This window comes from Loxodonta africana, chromosome 11 (genome assembly GCF_030014295.1).
Source record: "Loxodonta africana isolate mLoxAfr1 chromosome 11, mLoxAfr1.hap2, whole genome shotgun sequence".
In the NCBI taxonomy this organism is placed as follows: domain Eukaryota; kingdom Metazoa; phylum Chordata; class Mammalia; order Proboscidea; family Elephantidae; genus Loxodonta; species Loxodonta africana.
Genome location: NC_087352.1, coordinates 21,272,570 through 21,293,746, shown reverse-complemented (window position 1 = coordinate 21,293,746; position 21,177 = coordinate 21,272,570). Strand labels below are relative to the sequence as shown.

General features: G+C 39.9%; 2 protein-coding genes across 2 annotated transcripts; both read right to left on the bottom strand.

Annotated features, from left to right (window-relative positions):
* Positions 1-8,029: 8,029 nt before the first annotated feature.
* Positions 8,030-9,133, bottom strand: LOC100653627 (vomeronasal type-1 receptor 4-like). Its single transcript, XM_003406584.3, has one exon. It carries the CDS (start codon positions 9,010-9,012, stop codon positions 8,104-8,106), a length of 909 nt encoding a protein of 302 aa, XP_003406632.2. The 5' UTR covers positions 9,013-9,133; the 3' UTR covers positions 8,030-8,103.
* A 10,259-nt stretch (positions 9,134-19,392) lies between these two features.
* LOC100670880 (vomeronasal type-1 receptor 4-like) lies at positions 19,393-20,601 on the bottom strand. Its single transcript, XM_003406850.4, has one exon. The coding sequence runs from the start codon at positions 20,574-20,576 to the stop codon at positions 19,584-19,586; it is 993 nt and encodes a 330-aa protein (XP_003406898.3). The 5' UTR covers positions 20,577-20,601; the 3' UTR covers positions 19,393-19,583.
* Positions 20,602-21,177: the final 576 nt, after the last annotated feature.

Sequence of the window (21,177 nt, the reverse complement as noted above, 5' to 3'; positions counted from 1 at the left end):
TCATTTCCACAGTAATTGACCAATCCTGAAAGGTCACTTAATCCTATTGGGTGGTTTTATACACCCAACTTGCATAGTAGATTGATGAATTCTTTGCAAGACTATGACCTAGCCAATCATTTTGACAGAAAGATAAGCCCAGGGTCAGAAAGGCCATGTATAAAGAGAAACCCTTTGGAACACAATTGTCAATGAATCAAGGAATAGAAGCTGAAAGAGACACAATTATCTTCCTCACAGCCAATATACAGACAGCCTTTCCCTGGAGACAGTGCCCTGAATTTGATCATCTAGACTCCTGAACTTTAAGAAAATAAATTTGTTTTTAAAAACTACCCCCTTGTGGTATTTCCATCACAGCATGTTAGGAAACCAAAATACCAGGTATAGGATGTGACCATAGTAAATCTGGCAGGAGAGGCTATTTACTGGTATCCAGTGTCCAGTGTCAGAAAGAGGTGCCAGTCCAGCACCTTCCCCAGCATTGCTTTGGTATCGATGACCTTTTATGACTCAAAGAGCATTTATGCTTCAGGACTGGAATGAAGAAAATACTGTACCTTTCTTTATTGTGTTATATCCAAAATATAACACATGCTTTATTATAAGATAATAAAACATAACAGGACACTTGAAATTTTAAGGATATTTGTATCTCCTTGCTTCTTCCTTCTAAAAAATTGTCACAAGGGGTAACCAGTGGTAATAGATTTCTAGACATATTCACAATGTTTAAAATAATATTTTCTGTGTTTTGGTGAAGTTTTACACAGCTGTTTAGGTTGCCATTCAACAACTTCTACACAAATTGTTCAGTGACATTAGTTTACATTCATATTCTCAGTATTTTCATTCTTCTTGTTCCATTTCCATTAATCTAGTTTCCCTGACCTCTTACATTCTCATCTATGTTTCAAAGTAATTATTGACCATTGGTTCTCATATAGATGCATTTTTGAAGGAGCACAGTACTCACAGGTGATATTCTTTATTTTGTGAGCCAATCTGTTATTCAGGTAAAACGTGAGCTCAGGGGCTAATTGCAGTTCAAGATTTCAAAAGTATCTCAGGGCAATACTCTCAGGGAGTCTTCCAGTCTAAGCATGTCCAGAAAGTCTGGACTTTTTAGAAATCTGAGTTCAGTTGCACATTTTTCTTGTATTCTATCAGGATCCACCTATTGTGGTCCTGGTCGGAACATTTGGTGGTGAAAGCCACGCACCATCTAGTTCTTTTGATCTCAGGGTAGATGAGACCGTGGTTTTTGTAGTCTGCTTGTTCTGTAGTTTGGTCACTTTTTTGAGTCTTTTGTTTCTTTCTTCCTTGTTTAGTCCTGTCTTATGCTGGGTTCTCTACAGAAGCAAAACCACTGATGTGCATATATATACAGAGAGAGGCAGAAACACAGAATGAGAGATTTATATCAAATAAATGGCTCATGCTGTTGCAGAGGTTGGAAAGTTACAAGCCCATGGGTCGGGCTGGAGGCTTCTCCCGACTCATATACCTACATAAGCTACCAAACCTAAGATTGGAAGGTAAGATGTCAGGTTCTGGTTCACTTGCTTTGGGGGCTGATGAATCTCAAGATCGGTAGGTGAGATGGCAGAAACTGGCTCACAAGCTGTGGAGGCTGATGAATCCCAAGACAGGCAGGCAAGCTGCTAGCGCAAGTTCCAAGAACCGGAGGTCAGATGCAGGATCCAGAGTGAGCAAAAGCCAATGAGCTTTACCAGAAAGTCTACATATATTGGACGCAGGCAAACCTCTGAGGGAATTCCGTTTTGACTGATTGGCTGCTTATAAAAATCTCGTCATGGAGAAGATTACATTATATCAGGTCTCATTATGGAGGTCATTACATCATTACATAGCTGCCAAACTACACCATACCTGCCTAACCACTGAGAATCATGTCCCAAACAAGTTGATACACAACATTAACCACCCCATCTCTGAACAAATAGAGACCAGTAGTTGTATCTTAGAAGGCTGCTCAAGTGCTTTTAAGACCCCAGGTACTACTCACCAAACTGTGATGTACAACATAAACTTTATGAACTCCCTTGCAATAAACTGAAGGAGTTTATGCATATCAAACCTGAGTATCTCTCTATTAATTTTCTAAGACGAAATCTGTCAGAACAGTTGGTGCAGTGGCAAGATTTGTCTAAAATCTAATGTTAGTTATTAACAGTTGGAGCCATCAGCAATTGTTATCAATGATTAATTACTGGTAACATCACAATTGGCACAGTCTGCTATTATCAATGATGAAGAAATGACATAGACAAAATACTGATTATTGTTATTAAATTAATATATGCTCGTATTCATGGCAATACCTAAAAAAAAAAAACTGGACTATCTAAATTTATACAATGGGTCTGTTTAATATGAAAATGTGACATTGTCAGTCATACTTGCTGGTATATGTCTGACCAAGACACTCTAAGACACAGCCTTTCAATTTTTCTTTGACTATATTTCATGTTAGGATACTTATGGCGTAGTGGGTATGGCTTTTTTTTTTTGTATACCTGACATTAATATGGAGCCCTGGTCAAGCAGTGGTTAAACATTAATATATATAAAAACATCTTAATTTGAACAAGAGGCATACTTACATGCCTCTTCAGGGATCCTATATGGCCCAGTACTTCCTCTCTGAGGTACTTACAACTCTACTATCACTTATTTTCAGTTTGGTCCTTGTCTTCCTCCCAACCTAGGATTCATACGCACAGGAATAAAGTGAGTGTGATTCATACTCTTTTCACACCTAATACATCGTTGTGGTTGTTAGCTGCCATCGAGCTGACTCCGACTCATGGCCACCGTATGTACAACAGAATGAAACAGTTGCTCTGTCCTGTGCCATCCCCAAAATTGCTGGCACGTTTGAGCCATTGCTGTGACTATTCTGTCAACCCATCCCATTGAGGGTCTTCCTTTTCCTTGTTGGCCATTTGCTTCACCAAACATAACATCTTCCTCTATGGATTAATCTCTCCTGATGACGTGTCCAAAGCAAACAAGTGGTATGATATTCTCTTGTGATCCACAGGGTTTTCATTGGCTGATATTTGGAAGTAGACTGCCAGGACTTTCTTCCTAGTCTATTTTAATCTGGAAACTTCACTAAAACCTGTCCACCTTGGGTGACCTTCCCGGTTTTTGAAGTACTCATGGCATAGTTTCCTGCATCACAGAAACAAACAAGCCACCACAGTGCAACAAAATGATGGATAGGTGGTGGCATGTCTTGGCAATCGAAGATGAACTTATCCTTCTTGTTACACTTGTCTGCAAAATCTTGACTCACAGACTCTAAGAGACCTTGCTCAGCATGGTGCCTTTTGCCTTCAGGTGGGTGGTCTTGCAGGAGTATCTGATTCCATGTACTCCTAAATGGTGAGGTTTGCCATGACAGGACACAAACTCTGAAAGGGTGTCACTTTAATGATCTTCATTTGAGGAACTACTTATTCTTAAAAATCTAGCTCAAGTGCTAACTCCTCTTTAAATACTCCTTTATCACCTATCACCTTATACATTTTCTATATTTCTTTGTTTATTGTTGGTCTTCCTTTCTAGGTCATAAAGGTAGGGACAATTTTTTTTCACTCAATCCCCAGAGTCTCCATCCTTGAATGTTGTCACATGGAAAACATAGACACCTTGTAACTATATATTAGTTACTAAGACCTTCAATCCCAGAGAAAATAAAAACTTCCCACATAGAGAAGAAAGCTCACATCAGAATGACAGAAAAAACTTGACTTCATTCAGGGCCTCTATTTTCTTTTCCAAAGTCAATGCTGCCCCCAATTATTAAGTCAGTTGAGCATCCCAAAAGTCTGCACTAGGTTACATTTGCTCAAATAGTTGTGTAAACGGAAGATAACCTGGCAATAGTACCTATGTGTTTCTAAATATCATGAACTAAGTATATTTAGACTTTCCCATATTGCACGCAGGAGGACACAGATGTGGTGTTTGTGGCAGGGTCTTCCTGGGGTTTACTCCTTAAATTTGGCCTCTTGTTATGACAGAATGTATCTTCTGTAGGTAAGACTCTTGCTTTTGCTATGTTCCAACTTTGCACTTCTCTGTACATTTGAAACTTGTAAAAATAAATCCTGATGGATTTCCTGTCTCTACGACATTGCATTTTATATTTCAATTGTTATTTTAAATAAGCAATTCCAGAATACACAAAATCATTTGGTGTAATATTCTTCAGTAATATAAACTCTAAATACACACCTTTGAGACTATTCATATTCTGTTTCTATGAATATTGAATTTCTTCCACCATTAAACAGCTTCATATGCAGTAAATATTCCTATGTTGAATATTCTCTGTAGTATTTCCCATAAATAGGGAATTGTATTTATGTTGAATATTTTCTGTAATATTTCCATAAAGTAGGGAAACCTGACCTTCTTTACTTTTGTTTTTTAAGAAAACATGCTTTCCTAATTTCATTAAAATAAAAACTCTAATACCAATGCTGGGAAGGGTGAGCTTTACCCCTTAAAGATAACCTCTAAAATCTGTTGCCAGTTTCAGCCAATGAAAATGAAGGATTTTGTATATTTTCTTTAAAATTTGTGAATTTAATGAATTAAATATACACAAACCTAACCATTAGTGTTTCATTGTAGAAGAAAGTGAGAGAAATTAACAGGCTGCCAGTTGGGATACAGAGAGATACATTTGGTTATTAAATATTGGGATGGTACTCGGTCTATTAAGCTCCTTTTAATTCAAAACATTGTTTGATATAGTGCCAGAAGATGAGCCCCTCATGTTGGAAGGCACAGAAAATACAACTGGGGAAGAGCTGCCTCAAAGTAAAGTCAACCTCAATGACATGGATGGAGCCAAGCTTTTGGGACCTTTATTTGCTGACATGGCGTGACTCAAAATGAGAAGAAAGAGCTGCAAACATCCATTAATAATCAGAACGTGGAATGCACGAGGTGTGAATCTATGAAAATTGGAAATCCTCAAAAATGAAATGGAATGCATAAACACTGATATCCTAGGCATCAGCTGAAATGCACGAGTATTGGCCATTTTGAATCAAACAATCATATGGTCTACTATGCCGGGAATGACAACGTGAAGAGGAATGGCGTTGCATTCATCATCAAAAAGAACATTTCAAGGTCCATTCTGAAGCACAATTCTGTTAGTGATAGGATAATATCCATATGCCAACAAAGAAGACCAGTTAATATGACTATTATTCAAATTCACACACCAACCACTAAGGCCAAAGATGAAGAAATTGAACATTGTTACCAACTTCTGCAGTCTGAAATTGATCAAACATGCAATCTGGATGCATTGATAATTACTGGTGATTGGAATGCAAAAGCTAGAAACAAAGAAGAAGGACCAGTAGTTGGAAAACACGGCCTTGGTGATAGAAACGAAGCCAGAGGCTGCGTTATAGAATTCTGCAAGACCAACGACTTCTTCATTGCAAATGCCTTTTTTAACGAACATAAGCGGTGACTATACACGTGGACCTTGCCAAATGGAATACACAAGAAACAAATCGACTACATCTGTGAGAAAAGACAATGGAAAAAGCTCAATATTATCAGTCAGAACAAGGCCAGGTGCTGATTATGCAACAGACCATCAATTGCTCATATGCAAGTTCAAGTTGAAAGTGAAGAAAATTAGAACAAGTCGAGGAAAGCCAAGGTATGACCTTGAGTATTTCCCATCTGAAGTTAGAGACCATTTCAAGAATAGATTTGATGCGTTGAACACTAATGATCAAAGACCAGATGAATTGTGGAACGACATTAAGGAGATCATACATGAAGAAAGCAAGGTGTCATTAAAAAGACGGGAAAAAAAGAAATGGCCAAAATGGATGTCAGAAGAGACTCTGAAACTTGCTCTTGAACACAGAGCAGCTAAAGCGAAAGGAAGAAATGATGAAATAATAGAGTTGAACAGAAGATTTCAAAGGGCAGCTTGAGAAAACAAAGTATTATAATGACATGTACGAAGACCTGGAGATGGAAAACCAAAAGGCAAGAATATGCTCGACATTTCTCAAGCTGAAAGAACTGAAGAAAAATTCAAACCTTGAGTTGCAATATTGAAGGACTCTATGAGGAAAATATTAAATGACTCAGGAAGCATCAAAAGAAGATGGAAGGAATACACAGAGTCACAATACCAAAACGAATTTGTCCATGTTCAGTCATTTCAGAACGTACCATATGAGCAGGAACCAATGGTACTGAGAGAAGTCAAAGCTGCACTGAAAGCAATGGTGACCAACAAGCCACCGGGAACTGACCAAATACCAATTGACACATTTGAACATACGGATGCAGCGCTGGACGTACTCACTCATCTATGTCACAAAATTTGGAAGACAGCTACCTGGCCAACTGACTGGAAGAGACCCATATTTATGTCTATTCTCAAGAAAGGCAATCACATTGAATATGGAAATTATCAAACAATATCATTAATATCACACACAAGTAATATTTTGCAGAAGATCATTCAAAAGTGGCTGCAACAGTATATCAACACAAAACTGCCAGAAAATCAAGCCAGATTCAGAAGAGGATATACAACCAGGGATATCACTGCTGATGTAAGATGGATCCTGGCTGAAAGCAGAAAATACCAGAAAGATGTGTACCTGTGTTTTATTAACTATGGAAAGGCATTCGACTGCATGAATCATAACAAAATATGGACAACATTGGGAAGAATGGGAATTCCAGAACACTTAATTGTGCTCATGAGGAACCTGCACATAGATCAAAGGCAGTCGTTGGGACAGAACAAGGGGATACTGTGCTGTTTAAAGTTAGGAAAGGTGTGCATCAGCGTTGTATCCTTTCACCATACCTATTCAATCTGTATGCTGAGCAAAGAATCTGAGAAGCTGGTCTGTATGAAGAAGAACAGGGCATCAGGATTGGAGGAAGTCTCATTATCAACCTGCATTATGCAGATGGTGCAACCTTGCTTGCTGAAAGTGAAGAGGACTTGAAGCACTTACTGATAAAGATCAAAGACCACAGCCTTCAGTATGGATTGCACTCAACATAAAGAAAACAAAAGTCCTCACAACTGGACTAAGAAGCAACATCATGACAAACGGGGAAAAGAAAAAAAATTGTCAAGGATTTCATTTTGCTTTGATCCACGTTCAACACCCATGGAAGCAGCAGTCGAGAAATCAAAAGGCAAATTATATTGGGCAAATCTGCTGTAAAAGACCTCTTTAAAAGTGTTGAGAGCAAAGATGTCACCTTAAAGACTAAGGTGAGCCTGACCCAAGCCATGTTGTTTTCAGGCTTCACCTATGCATGTGAAACCTGGACGATGAATGAGGAAGACTGAAGAAGAATTGATGCCTTGGAATTGTGGTGCTGGAGAAGAATATTGAATATACCATGGAATGCCAAAAGAATGAACAATCCTGTCCTAGAAGTAGTACAACCAGAATGTTCCTAACAAGCAAGAATGCTAAGACTATGTCTCACATACTTTGGACATGTTGTCAGGAGGGATCAGTCCCTGGAGAAGGACATCGTGCCTGGCAAAGTAGAGGGCCAGCAAAAAAGAGGAGGACCCTCAAAGAGACGGTTGACACAGTGGCTGCAACAATGGGCTAAAGCATAACAATGATTGTAAGGATGGCACAAGACAGGGCAGTATTTCATTCTGTTGTAGAGAGGGACGCTGTGGGTTGGAACCCACTCTATAGCACCTAACAAAAACAACAACAGTTCATAATAACGTATGGGGAAATGAGTGGACACTCTTTCAAGTCACCGAACTGATTTTCCTAATTGCAGTGAACAACCTTTGCTTTCCGAATCTCTGAGTGGTGCAAACGGTTAAATTATAAACACATCATTGCATAATATTTCCTTTACCATTGTGGTTGCATTTTGTTTCCTTGGGAACAGAAGCTCAGCTCTTGCAATGGAGCTCTTTCATGATTGTGCATCTAATGATGAGGGGAAGATGAGTGAGTAAACAACTGAACATTGCCCAAATACATACCGTTTACATGTTTCCCAAAGATGGGAGGATTTTGTCTATCTTATCAAGGCAAAACACAGTCTGGAGGCACTGGAAACATGGCTCATGAGAACAAATGGGCTGACAGTTGGGAAACATCCATGGATTAGTGCAGAGGTGTTCACCAGCCACCAATTGGGCTTATCAACAAGAGTCATATAACAGTGAAAGATGGTGGAGAAGGTGTAAAAGTAGACGAAGGTGCTCACCAGGAGAAGGATAGATTTGGTAGCTCTGGACTCAGGAGAGGATCTGGAGGAGATGTTGTTCCTATGAATGTGTTGGACCTGCTTCTTGTGTCTGTACAGGATGAAAACCATGGAGCCACTGGCCCAGATCATGAACCCCAAACCTACAACATCAGGGACAAATAACAATGCTGCATACAAGGAGTCTCTGGTTTTGTTGTGACAAACAGAAGAACAGTGTCCCAAATCTTTTCTGGATGTGATATTTATGTTGCTCTGTTTGCTAATCATAAACATAGGAAAAAAGATATTTATCAACATTTGCAGGATCCAGCACATGAGAATAGAGGGGCCAATGTACTTGGGAGCTTTCCCCTTAAGCTCTGCCCACCTGGTGTTCCTGGGGCTGATGGTGATGGCCTGGATGAAACTCAAAAGGCAGGTGCTGGCAAGGGACACACCCCGGCCCACTTTGGAAGTATAGGCAAAAAGCTTGCATGCAAAATCGTTGAAAAAACCTTTCCACCCAAAAGATACCATTGTCTGGGGGATTCCTCTAAAGAGGATGACCATGGAATTGGCTACAAATATGTGCATAAGAATAATGTCTGTGGGCCTTAATCTGTACCCCGTGAAGTAAAGGAACGTATAATGGTAAAGAACAGAGAAATTCCCCAGGATTCCAACTATAGTCTGGGATAAGTAGGCAATTCCTATTGCCAAATTGCTGGCATTCATTCTGCCACTTCTCAGGGACTGTCATTTGTCTTATGAGTCAGAGGGTCCTGCATGGGAATATGAGACGTGGACCACGTGTATCATATCAACAGAAATTCACTATTCTCCACTTACCATTAATTCCCACTTAGCAATAATTACTTCTTCTCCTACTATGAAGCTTATAAATTTGACTGAATAACCATTAAACATCACAATATAGGAATCATTGCAATGAAGGATATAAATGTGGTAACATTATTCTTCACAAATTTGTGAAGCACACAATAATGTAACTTTTTTTTAGAGATGAGGAGAGCTTAGGCAAAGAGAGGTTACGTGTTTTGTCTAAATTCATAAACTTAAATAAATGTAGATCAGGGACTTCAGGTCTGTTGAGCTGGTAACAAAAATAGTGCATTTAAACCACCATACTATATTAAAATACTATACAGGTGTGTTTTTTCAAATAAAACAGATCTAAGTTTAATTTGTTTTTACATCGTACATTTCTTTTCAGATTGGTGGGGTTTTTAAACAATTTTGGATGTGTAACAATATAATGTTTCATGTCATAATTTATTCTATACACCAATATCAACTATGAATTAAGCTTTAGATCCCTTCATAAAATACAGATGCACCAACTCCAATATAATACCATGACAAACTTGCCTCCTGATCAATTTGACTTGATGAACGCAAGAATGGCTAGATATTAGGATAGAAACAAAAAGATTCATTTGCATTTTGCCAGGAACAAAAGGTCATTGTCACCTATCACAATAATTACTGAACAATCTCATAACATGCCCTAAACTATGGGACATGAAACACAAATATATGATGAAATAGTGCAGTGTAGAAATGAAAGTACTAAAAATTTCAAATCATATACTTGTCTATTTATTAGCAGCTGAGTTACACAAAACCAAAAAAAAACAAAAACCCAAATCTGTTGCTGTGGAGTCAATTCTGACTCATACCAACCCTTTAGAAGAGAGCAGAACTGTCCCGTAGAGTTTCCAAGGAGCATCTGTTGGATTCCAACTGTCAACCTTTTAGTTAGCAACTGTTCATTTGTGAGAGATATTAAAGTATTAGAGACCTATGCAACCTGAAATCTTAAGGCAAGAAATTTTGTCTGTTGTATAAATTAAAATAGTAAATGTTTGAATTAATGTCAGACTATTTTGAATCAGGGAAAATATCACTAGATACATTTGCACCTGACAACATTGTGTGAAACTAAACTTATAAAGTTACCTTTCCTTAAACGCTGCTTTCTTCCTTTGAAGAAGGAAAATAGTTTCACGGTAATCATCACACCATGGATGTTTCCATCAGAGGCACAATTACTGTCTCCATTAAGCACTTCATACCCCAGAGTTTGAGAAAACATTTCTAATCCAGGAACTACAATTCAGGTACAGATCTGAGGAGGATACAATGATACCTGTAGAACTATCAAACTCTTTATTGCAAGCAAGGAGGTATGCCAAGCACAAATCTAGAATTCCTGAAAATTTGGTCTATGATTCCCATAGGGTAACCTAATAGCACATTGATTCTAGAAGTACAGTCATTAATCACCTTAAAAATCAGGTTTCCTTATCACTTGGATTAAACCGAACAATCACTGTCAGTGAGGACTCCATTAAATTACATTAGGAGCGGTGGAGAAGTAGTGTAGGATCTAGGACCCCCATCTCTCTTTGCCAGCTCAGCTTATGCCTCTTAAAATATTCCCCCTTCCTGTGTGGCTTTGACACTGGGCCAGTTGCAAATGCAAAGAATGCTTTTTCTGACATGGTCACTTATCCAGGCTCCTGATATTGCTCCTTCCTTCACAGCCTCTGTCTTCCAGATTGAAATAGAAAATACTCACCGATTCCTTCCCACTGTGTGGATGGTGGGCTCAGTGTGACAGTCACTGCAGATAGTCCATGTGTGGGAAGGAGGCAGTCAGACCCTGAGATATGGGCTAGTGATTCTGTGACCTCACCTCCCCATAGAACTGCGATTATCATTTCACCAGGATTAGCAATGGCAGCTTAGACCAGAGAATAGTCTCAAAAAAGTTTTTTCCTGGCTGCTAATTACCAAAACAATCAAAAGTTTCTAGATAGTATCTCCAAAGGGACCATTGGAGTGTTTTGGAGACTCTTCATTTTCTATGATCTCTGGAGGCAAAGTCTCACATGGATGGAGCAGGAAATGCTGAGATCTGACACATGAGGGACTGGCAGTGAGGTGTGTATCTCCCTGGAGCTCTCTTTCCCTGAGAAGTTTTATTACACATAATTTGATGTTCTTCTGCTGTTGAGACAATTCCAACTAATGGTGAGTAGAACTTCTCCATAGAGTTTTCAAGGATATGACCTTTCATAAGTAGACAGACAGGCCTTTCTGTCAAGGTGCATGCCTCTGAATGGGATCAAATCTCCAACTTCTCTTTAAGTAGCCAAGCCCCGTGATTGTTTGGACCACCTACAGACTCCAAAATACCCCTAACCAAAAAATACCCCAAGAGCTGCTTAAATGGAACATACAGTAGAGAAGAGCAGCTTAAAGTTTGGGTAAACACTCAACAGAATTTTCTCCATTCCTTTGAGATACTAGGTTTTATAGACTGAATTGTGTCCTCCCAAAATAAGTGTTGGAATGCTGAAGCCTATAGCTATGGATGTAATCCCATTTGGGAATAGGGTTTTCTTTGTTATGTTAATGAGACCACACAGGTGAAGGATGGTTCTTAAACCTAATATGGTCTCATTAACACAGCATGACTTTTCTGGATATAGAGAGCTATGAGACACAGAGAGAAGCAAGCTAGGTCAAACAGGGGAAGATAGATGCCACATAAAGATTGTTGTAATCTAGCATGGGAAGTGGTCTGAATTCAAGAAGAAGGATCAGAATAAAGATCAGCATAAAGCTGATTCCTATGAGGTGGAGGTCAGACATACCTCCACTGTCAAACTGCTTCCCCATTTCTGACACCGGCCGTTCCCCCTCACATCACTCTCTACTTCTCTGCTGGGTTCAGGAATTTATTGTAATGGTCACACAGAACACACAGACCTACTCAGAATTATGTTGTTTATTATGGGAGTAACAGGTACAACTCAGGAGAGGGAATACAATTCTTCAGTCAGGACAGCTTCCAACCAAGACAGAACTCACCTACTTCTGTACCATGCCAGTCACTTTGTCTTCTTTGCTGGGCCTGCGCTGGGCCTTCTCTCAGCTGCACCCCTTGCTGGGTCTTCTCCTGACTATACCCGCTACTGGATCTTTTCTTGGCTGTACTGACTACTTGGTCCCTTCTCAGCTGTACTCACTACTGCGCCTTCTCTCAGTCTCTGCCCTGCTCAAGTAAGTGTGTCAGCCCTTTAAACTCACTGACAAGTGCTCACAGGCACCCTACTCCACCAGTACGTCTCTTGCCTGAAGTTGCTCATCTCTCTCTCACTCCGTGGATCAGCAAGCTTACTGCAGCTGCCTCGCGCCAGTCTCCTGGTTCCTGACACTCTTACTGCTGCTGCCGTTTCTGTGCTGCAGGGAGGTGCTGTGGTTGGCTCTGTTTCTTGCTGTCTCACACCTTCTCCTGTGTTACACATCTCTCTCTGTTGTATCTAAGAGGTTCTGAGTGCAGGAAACCTGAACACAAAGGATGCACTCTTCTCCAGGTTCTTCTTGATTTTAGTCTGGTCCTCTTCAACCTCTGTGATATGGGTCCTTATATTCAATTCAACACACGGTCCTTCTACCAGGACTACTATGGTAGAGTGAATTACTTAATATGGCCCTTTTAGCCATACTCTTTGTAACTCCCATCAAATGGTTGGGTGGGATTATGCATATATGGTGCTTGTGGCCCACGTAGGGTATTGGACAATTTGCTTATAATGTAAATAAGGCACATGACACTCTTGTGGGGATGGGACAATACTAATAAGGTGTATGGAACACTAACAAGGGGATTGGTCAGTTTTGCCATCCCATTAGGCTTAAGGGAGACATGGGGAGAGAGAGAAAGAGGAACTGTAACACGGAAGACAGAGAGACACTGGATTGCAGTAGCAACAGCAATAGCAGCAGAAGATGGCAGGAACACAGAGACTGGTGGGAGATGGCTACTGTAGAGCTTGCTGACCAATGGAGCTAAGAGTTTTAACACTCGCCCAAGAGGCCCCAAGCAGGGACCGGTGACAGAAGGTCTCCAGCAGGGCCTGGCTGTAGCAATGTTCCAGGAGGGCCTGGCAGGTAAGGGTGAGAAGAAGCTGCCCTGATCAAGGCACTGTGTCGTTGTCGTTTCTATTACATCAAAGTTGACTCCGTTCCCGAGTCGCACCCCATTAGTTCCCTATCATGGATGGAACTGCATCCCCAAAAAATGTCTGCCAAGTTGACTAGGCCATGATTCTTAGTATTGTGAGATTGTCCACCATTTTGTCATCCAAGGTGATTTTCATATGTGTCGTAAATCCTATCTCTAAGATGTTCATAAGGTGGGATTAGTGCAGTCATGATAATGAGGCAGGACTCAATCTACAAGATTAGGTTGTGTCTTAAGCCAATCTCTTTTGAGATATAAAAGAGAGAATCCAACAGAGAGTAGCGGGACCTCATGCCACCAAGAAACAAGAGCCAGGAGAATCATGTGTCCTTTGGACCTGTGGTGCCTGCACTGAGAAGTTCCTCCTCTGTGGAAGATTGATGACAAGGAACTTCCCCTAGAGCCGACAGAGAGAGAAAGCCTTCCCCTTAGAGCCAGCATCCTGAATTCGGACTTCTAGCCTCCTAGACTGTGAGAGAATAAATCGCTCTTTGTCAAAGCCATCTACTTGTGATATTTCTGTTAGAGCAGCACTAGATGACCAAGATGTTCCCTAAGAAACCACTTAACTATAAGTATTATTCATGAACTCTGATAGATGTTGCAGCCAATTATCGAACCCAAAGATGGGAGGGGGAGTACTGAGGGGAAGAAGAGTAGTTGATCACAGAGATGGTGGAGTGGCACAGCACTTTGGAAAAGTTGGACATTTAGGATGTCTTTAACATCTGCCTCATAGAACCTTTTTATGCTGATCTTTGAAAAAGAAATTATTCATTTAACCACTAACTGACCCTTGGAATTCCACAGTCACTTCATTTGCATAGTAATTGACCAATCCTGAAAGGTCACTTAATCCTATTGGATGGTTTTATATGCCCTATTTGCATTCTAGACTAATCAATTCCCTTGCAAGATTTTGACCTAGCTAAAAAATAAATTTTTTTTTTTTTTACCGCCAATCATTTTGGCAGAATGATAAGCCCAAAGTCAGAAAAGCCAGATATAAAGAGAAACTCATTGCACCACATTTGTCAAGGAATCAAGGAATAGAAGCTGAAATAAACAAAATTTAGCTTCCCCCACAGCCAATAGACAGCCTTTCCCTAGAGCCAGTGCCCGGAAGTTGGCCATCTAGCCTCCTCAACTTTAAGAAAATAAATTTCTGCTTTTTAGGACCACCCAGTTGTGGTATTTCCATTACAGCATGCTAGGGAACTAAAACAGCAGGTATAGGATGTGACCATAGTGCTTCTGGCAGGAGAGGCTATTTACTGGTATCCAGAGTTCAGTGTCAGAAAGAAGTGCCAGTCCAGCACCTTCCCCAGGATGGGTTATGTATCGATGGCCTTTTATGCCTCAAAGAACATTTATGCTTCAAGGCTGACATGAAGAAAATACCTCACTTTTCATTATTGTGGTATATTCAAAATATAACACATGCTATATTATAATAGGAAACCCTGGTGGCTTAGTGGTTAAGTGCTACAGCTGCTAACCAAAACATCAGCAGTTCAAATCCACCAGACGCTCCTTGGAAACTCTATGGAGCAGTTCTACTCTGCCTAATAGGGTCGCTATGAGTCGGAATCAACTCGATCGCAGAGGGTTTTTTATGTTATAATAAAACATAACAAGGCCCTTCAAATTTTAAGGATATTTATTTCTCCTTGCTTCTTCCTTATAAGACCATTGAAAGGGGTAACCAGTGGTAATAAGTTTTTGGACATATTCACAATTTTTAAAATAATATTTTCTGTGTTTTGGTGATGTTTCACACAGATGTTTAGGTTCCCATTCAACAAATTCTAAACAAATTCTTCAGTGATGTTAGTTATATTCACATTCTCAACATTCCCATTCTACTTGTTCCTTTTCCATTAATCTAGTTTCCCTGACCTCTTACATTCTCATCTGTGTTTTAAAGTGATTGTTGACTGTTCTCATATAGATGCATTTTTAAAGGTGCACCGTACTCACAGGTGATATTCTTTATTTTGTGAGCCAATCTGTCATTCAGCTAAATCCTGAGCTCAGGGGCTGTTCAAGGTTTCAAGAGTATCTTAGGGCAACATTCTCAGGAGGTCCTCCAGTCTAAATTGGTCCAGCATGTCTGGACTTTTTAAGAATTTGAGTTCTGTTGCACATTTTTCTCCCATTCTATCAGGAGCCACCTATTGTGGTCCTGATCAGAACATTGGTAGTGAAAGCCACATACCACCTAGTTCTTTTGATCTAAGGGTAGAAGAAACTGTAGTTCGAGTAGATTATTCTGTAGTCTAGTCACTTCTTTGAGTGTTTGGTGTCCTTCTTTCTTGTTCAGTCTTGTCTTAGGCTGGGTTCTCTAAAAAACCCAAACAAAACAAAAAAAAAAAGGCTGGGTTCTCTAGAGAGGCAAAACCTCTGATGCATATATACATACAGAGAGAGAAAAAGAGACAAACACACAGAGAAAGATTTTCTATCAAATAAATGGCTGATGCAGTTGTAGAGGTTGGAAAGTTCCAAGTCCATGGGTCAGGCTAGAGTCTTCTCCTGACTCACGTACTACAGGGGCTGGCGAACCTATGATCAGCAGGTAAGACGGCAGGCTCTGGCTTACTTACTTTGGTGGATGATGAATCTCAAGATGCACAGGTAAGGGAGCAGACTCCTGGCTCTCAGGACGTGGAGGCTGATGAATCCCAAGATTGCAGGTAAAACAGCAGGCCGCTGGCTCATAGCTGTGGAGGCTGATGAATCCCAAGACAGGTAGGTAAGCTGCTAGCTCAAGTTCTAAGAACCAGAGTTCAGATGTAGGATCCAGAGTAAGCAAAAGCCAGTGAGTTTACGAGAACGTCTGCATATATTGCATGAAGGCCAAACCCCCAAGGAAACTCTCTTTCAACTGATTGGCCGCGCATAACAACACTCATCACGGAAATGACTACATTATATCAGAACTCATTATGGAGGTGATTACATTGTTACATAGCTGCCAAACTACATCATAACTGCCTAACCACTGAGAATCGTGTTCCAAACAAGTTGATACACAACTTTAACCACCCCAGCTCCAAACAAGTAGAGACCAGTAGTTGTATCTTAGAAGGCTGCTCACATGCTTTTAAGACCCCAGATACTACCCAACAAACTGGAACTTAGAATATAAACTTTATGAACCCACTTGCAATAAACTAACAAGTTTATGCATGTCAAACCTGGGTATCTCTCTAATAATTTTCTAAGAGGAAATCTGTCAGAGAACTATTGGTGCAGTTGGCAGAATTTGTCTATAATCGAATATTGGTTAACAAAAACTGGAGCCATCAGCAATTGTTATCAATAATTAATTACTGGTAACATCACAATTGGCACAGTCTACTATTATCAATAACGAACAACGGCACAGTCGATTTACTGATTATTATTTTAAATTAATATATGCTCATATTCATGGCAAGACCTAGGCTATCTAAATTTAAACAACAATGGGTCTGTTTAATGTGAAAATGTGATATTTGTCAGTCATACTTACGAACTGGTATATGACTGGCCAAGGCACACTAAGACACAGACTTTCAAATTTTCTTTGACTATAATTAATATTAGGAGACTTGGTGGTGTAGTGTTAGCCAAAAGGTTGGCAGTTTGACTCCACTAGCTGCTCCTTCAGAACTCTGTGGGGTGCTTCTACTCTGTCCTATAGGGTCGCTATGAGTCGGAATTGACTCAACAAAAACGGGTATGGAGTGTTTTTTTTTTTTTTTTTTTTTGGGTGTACCTAACATTAATATGAAGCCCTGGTGGGGCAGCAATTAAACATTAGCATATAAAATAACATCTTAATTCTGAGCAAGGGTCATACTTACATAAGAGTAGCTGTCTTTTCAGGGATCCTATAGGGCCTAGTACTTCCCCTTTGAGGTACTTATAACTCTCCTGCTACTTTTTGTCAGTTTAGTCCTTGTCTTCCTCCCAGCCTAGGCTCCACGTGCACAGGAATCAAGTGAGTTTGATTCATACTCTTTTTACACCTAATACATCGTTTTGGTCGTTAGCTGCCATGGAGCTGACTCGAACTCATGGTGACCTTATGCACAACAGAATGAAACAGTTGCCCAGTCCTGTGCCATCCCCACAATTGTTGGCAAGTTTGAGCCCATTGCTGTGACTATTCTGTCAATCTATTCCATTGAGGGTCTCCCTTTTCCTTGTTGGCCCTTTGCTTTGCCAAAAATGATTTCTTCCTCTGTGGATTAATCTCTTCTGATGATATGTCCAAAGCAAACAAGTGGTACAATATTCTATTGTGATCCACAGGGTTCACATTAGCTAATTTTTGGAAGTAGATTGCCAGGACTTTCTTCCTACTCTATTTTAGTCTGGAAACTTCACTGAAACCTGTCCGTCCTGGGTAACCTTGCTGGTGTTTGAAATACTGATGGCATGGCTTCCTGCATCACAGAAACATACAGGCCACCACAGATGCAACAAAATGACACACAGGTGGTGGTATGCCTGGGCAATCAAAGCCAAACTTATCCTTCTCGTTACACTTGTCAGGAAAACCTTGGCTCAGAGACTCTGAGAGACTCTGCTCAGCATGGTGCCTTTTGCCTTCAGATGGGTGGTCTTGCAGGAGTATCTGCTTCCATGCACTCCTGAAAGATCAAATGTGCCATGACAACACAAACTCTGAAATGATGTCACTTTAATGATCTACATTTGAGGAAGTACATATTCTTAAAAATCTAGTTCAGGTTCTGACTCCTCTTTAAATACTCCTTTATTCTTATCACCTCATACATTTTATATATTTCTTTACTATTGTTGGTCTTCCTTTCTAGGACATAAGGGTAGGGACAATTTTTCTTCACTCCATCCCCACAGTCTCCATCCTTGAATGTTGTCTCATGGAAAACACAGGCACCTCATGACTACATGCTAGTTACTAAGACCTCAATCCCAGAGAAATCAAATACTTTTCATGCACATTAGAAAGCCCACCTCAGATTCACACAAAAACTTCATTCAGGGTCTCCATTTTCTTTCCCAAAGTCAATGCTGCCCGCCAATTATTAAGGCAATTGAGCATCCCAAAAGTCTGCACTAAGTTACATTTACTCAAATAGATGTGTAACAAGAAGATACCCTGGGAATAGCACCTACGTGTTTCTAAATATCATAAACTAAGTATTTTAGACCCTCCCATACTGAATGCAGGAAGACAAAGATGTGGTTTTTGTGGCAGGGTCTTCCCAGGGTTTATGCCTTAAATTTGCCCTCGTTATTATAGAACGTATCTTATGTAGGTAAGACTCTTGCTTTTACCATGTTCCAACTTTACAGTTCTCTGTACATTTGAAACTTATCAAAATTAAAAAAAAAACTTGATGGGTTTCACTTGCTCTATGACTTTGCAATTATTATTTCAATTGTTATTATTACATAAGCAATCCTCGAATACACAAAATCATTTGTTTTAATATTCTCAGTAATATATACCCTATATAGACACCTTTCAGATTATTCATAGTCTGTTTCTATGAATATGTATTTTCTTTCACTGTTTAGCAGCTTTTTATGCAGTGAATATCCCTATGTTGAATATTTTCAGTAGTATTTTCATAAAGTAGGGGATCCTGACATTTGTTACCACCGTTCTTTTAAGAAAATGTGCTTTCCCAAGTTTCTTAAGATAAAAATTCTAGTACAAGGGCTGTGAAGGGTTAACTTTACACCTAAAAGATAACCTCTAAGACCTGCTGCCAGTTTCAGCCAACCAAAATGAGGGATTCTGTATATTTTCTTTAAAATGTCTACATTTAGTGAATTAAATATATACAAATTTAATCATTTGATTATAGAAGGAGGAGGGAGAAATTAATAAGCTGAAATTTGGGGCAGGGGAGATATTATTTGACAATCAAATATTGGGATGGTACTCGGTCTATTAAGCCCCTTTTAGTTCAAAACACTGTATGGGGACATGAAAGTACACTCTTTTAAGTCACCAAAGTGAGCCACCTTTGCTTTCTGAGTCCCTGAGTGCCACAAACTGTTAAATTACAAACACATCATTACGTGACATTTCCTTTACCAATGCTATTACATTTGATTCTTTCTGTGGGAGCAGAAGTCAGCTCTTGCAATGCAACACTTTCATAATTGTGCATCAAATGATGACGGGAAGATGAGTGAGTAAACAACTGAACGTTGCGCAAAAACATGCTGTTCCCATGTCTCCGAAAGGTGTGGGCAGTTTTGTCTATCTTCTCCAGGCAAAACACAGCCTGCAGACACTGGAGACACGGCTCGTGAGAAGGAAGGGGCTGACAGTTGGGAAACATCCATGGATTAGTGCAGAGGTGTTCACCAGCCACCAATTGGGCTTATCAGCAAGAGCCAAATAACAGTGAAAGATGGCGGAGAAGGTGTAAAAGTAGACAAAGGTGCTCACCAGGAGAAGGATAGTTTTGGTAGCTCTGGACTCAGGAGAGGAGCTGGAAGAGACAGTGTTCCTATGAATGTGTCGGACCTGCTTCTTGTGTCTGTAGAGGGTGAAAACCATGGAGCCGCTGGCCAAGGTCATGAACCCCAAACATACAACATCAGGGACAAATAACAATGCTGCATACAAGGAGTCTCTGGTTTTGTCGTGACGAACAGAAGTACAGTATCCGAAATCTTTTCTGGATGTGATATTTGTGTTGTTCCATTTGCTAATCACAAACATAGGAAAAATGATATTTACCAGCATTTGTGTTATCCAGCACATGAAAATAGAGGGGCCAATGTACTTGGGAGTTTTTCCCTTAAGCCCTGCCCACCTGGAGTTCCTGGGCCTGATGGTGGTGGCCTGGAAGATACTTAGAAGGCAGGTGCTGGCAAGCGACACACCCCGGCCCACTTTGGAAGTATAGGTAAAAAGCTTGCATGCAAAATCATTGAAAAAACCTTTCCACCCAAAAGATACCATTGTCTGGGGGATTCCTCTAGAGAGAAGGACCATGGAATTGGCTACAAATAGGTGTGTGAGAATCAATTCTGTGGGCCGTAACCTGCACCCCATGAAGTAAAGGATGGTATAATGATAAAGAAGAGAGAAATTCCCCAGGGTTCCAACTATAGTCTGGGATAAGTAGGCAGTTCCTATTGCCAGTTCCCTGACATCCATTCTGATGGTTCTCAGCGACTGATATTTGTCTTCTGAGTCAGAGAGTCCTGTATGGGAACATGAGCTGTGGGCCACATGTATCATGTCAACTGAAATCCAATATTCTCCACTTACCAGTAATTCCCACTTAGAAATAATTAATTAAAGTTTGTCTTCCATTAAGAGGCTTAAGAGTAGAATGTATAATCAATAAAGATCACTTACAGTAAAGGAATCACTGCAATGAAGGATATACATGTGTTATCTTTATTCTTCACAAATTTATGAGGCAGACAGACAATACTACAACTCCTTAATAAAGAAGAAGAGTGCTTAGACACAGAGAGGGTAAGTTTTTTTGTCTGAATCCATACACTTAAATGAAGGCAAATTAGAGACCCAAAGCTGGCTGGGCTGGTAACAAAAATAGTGCATTGAACCACCATGCTATATTAAAATGCTATGTAGGTGTGTTCTTCAAATAAAACAGATCTAAATTTAGTTTTATTTTTACATCCTACATTTCACTTTAGATTGCTGGGATTTTTAAACAATCTCAGATGTTTCATAATATAATGTTTTGTGTAATTATTCTATAGGTCAATATCAATTATGAATTAAGCTTTAGATCTCCTCATGAAATGTGGATGCACCGACTACAATATAATGCCGTAACAAACTTGCCTCCTTACCAATTTGACTTAAG

What these genes read in the sequence shown, in the direction of transcription:
- LOC100670880 (XM_003406850.4), bottom strand. Translation starts at nt 20,576, where the DNA reads ATGATACATGTGGCCCACAGCTCATGTTCCCATACAGGACTCTCTGAC.
- LOC100653627 (XM_003406584.3), bottom strand. Translation starts at nt 9,012, where the DNA reads ATGAATGCCAGCAATTTGGCAATAGGAATTGCCTACTTATCCCAGACT.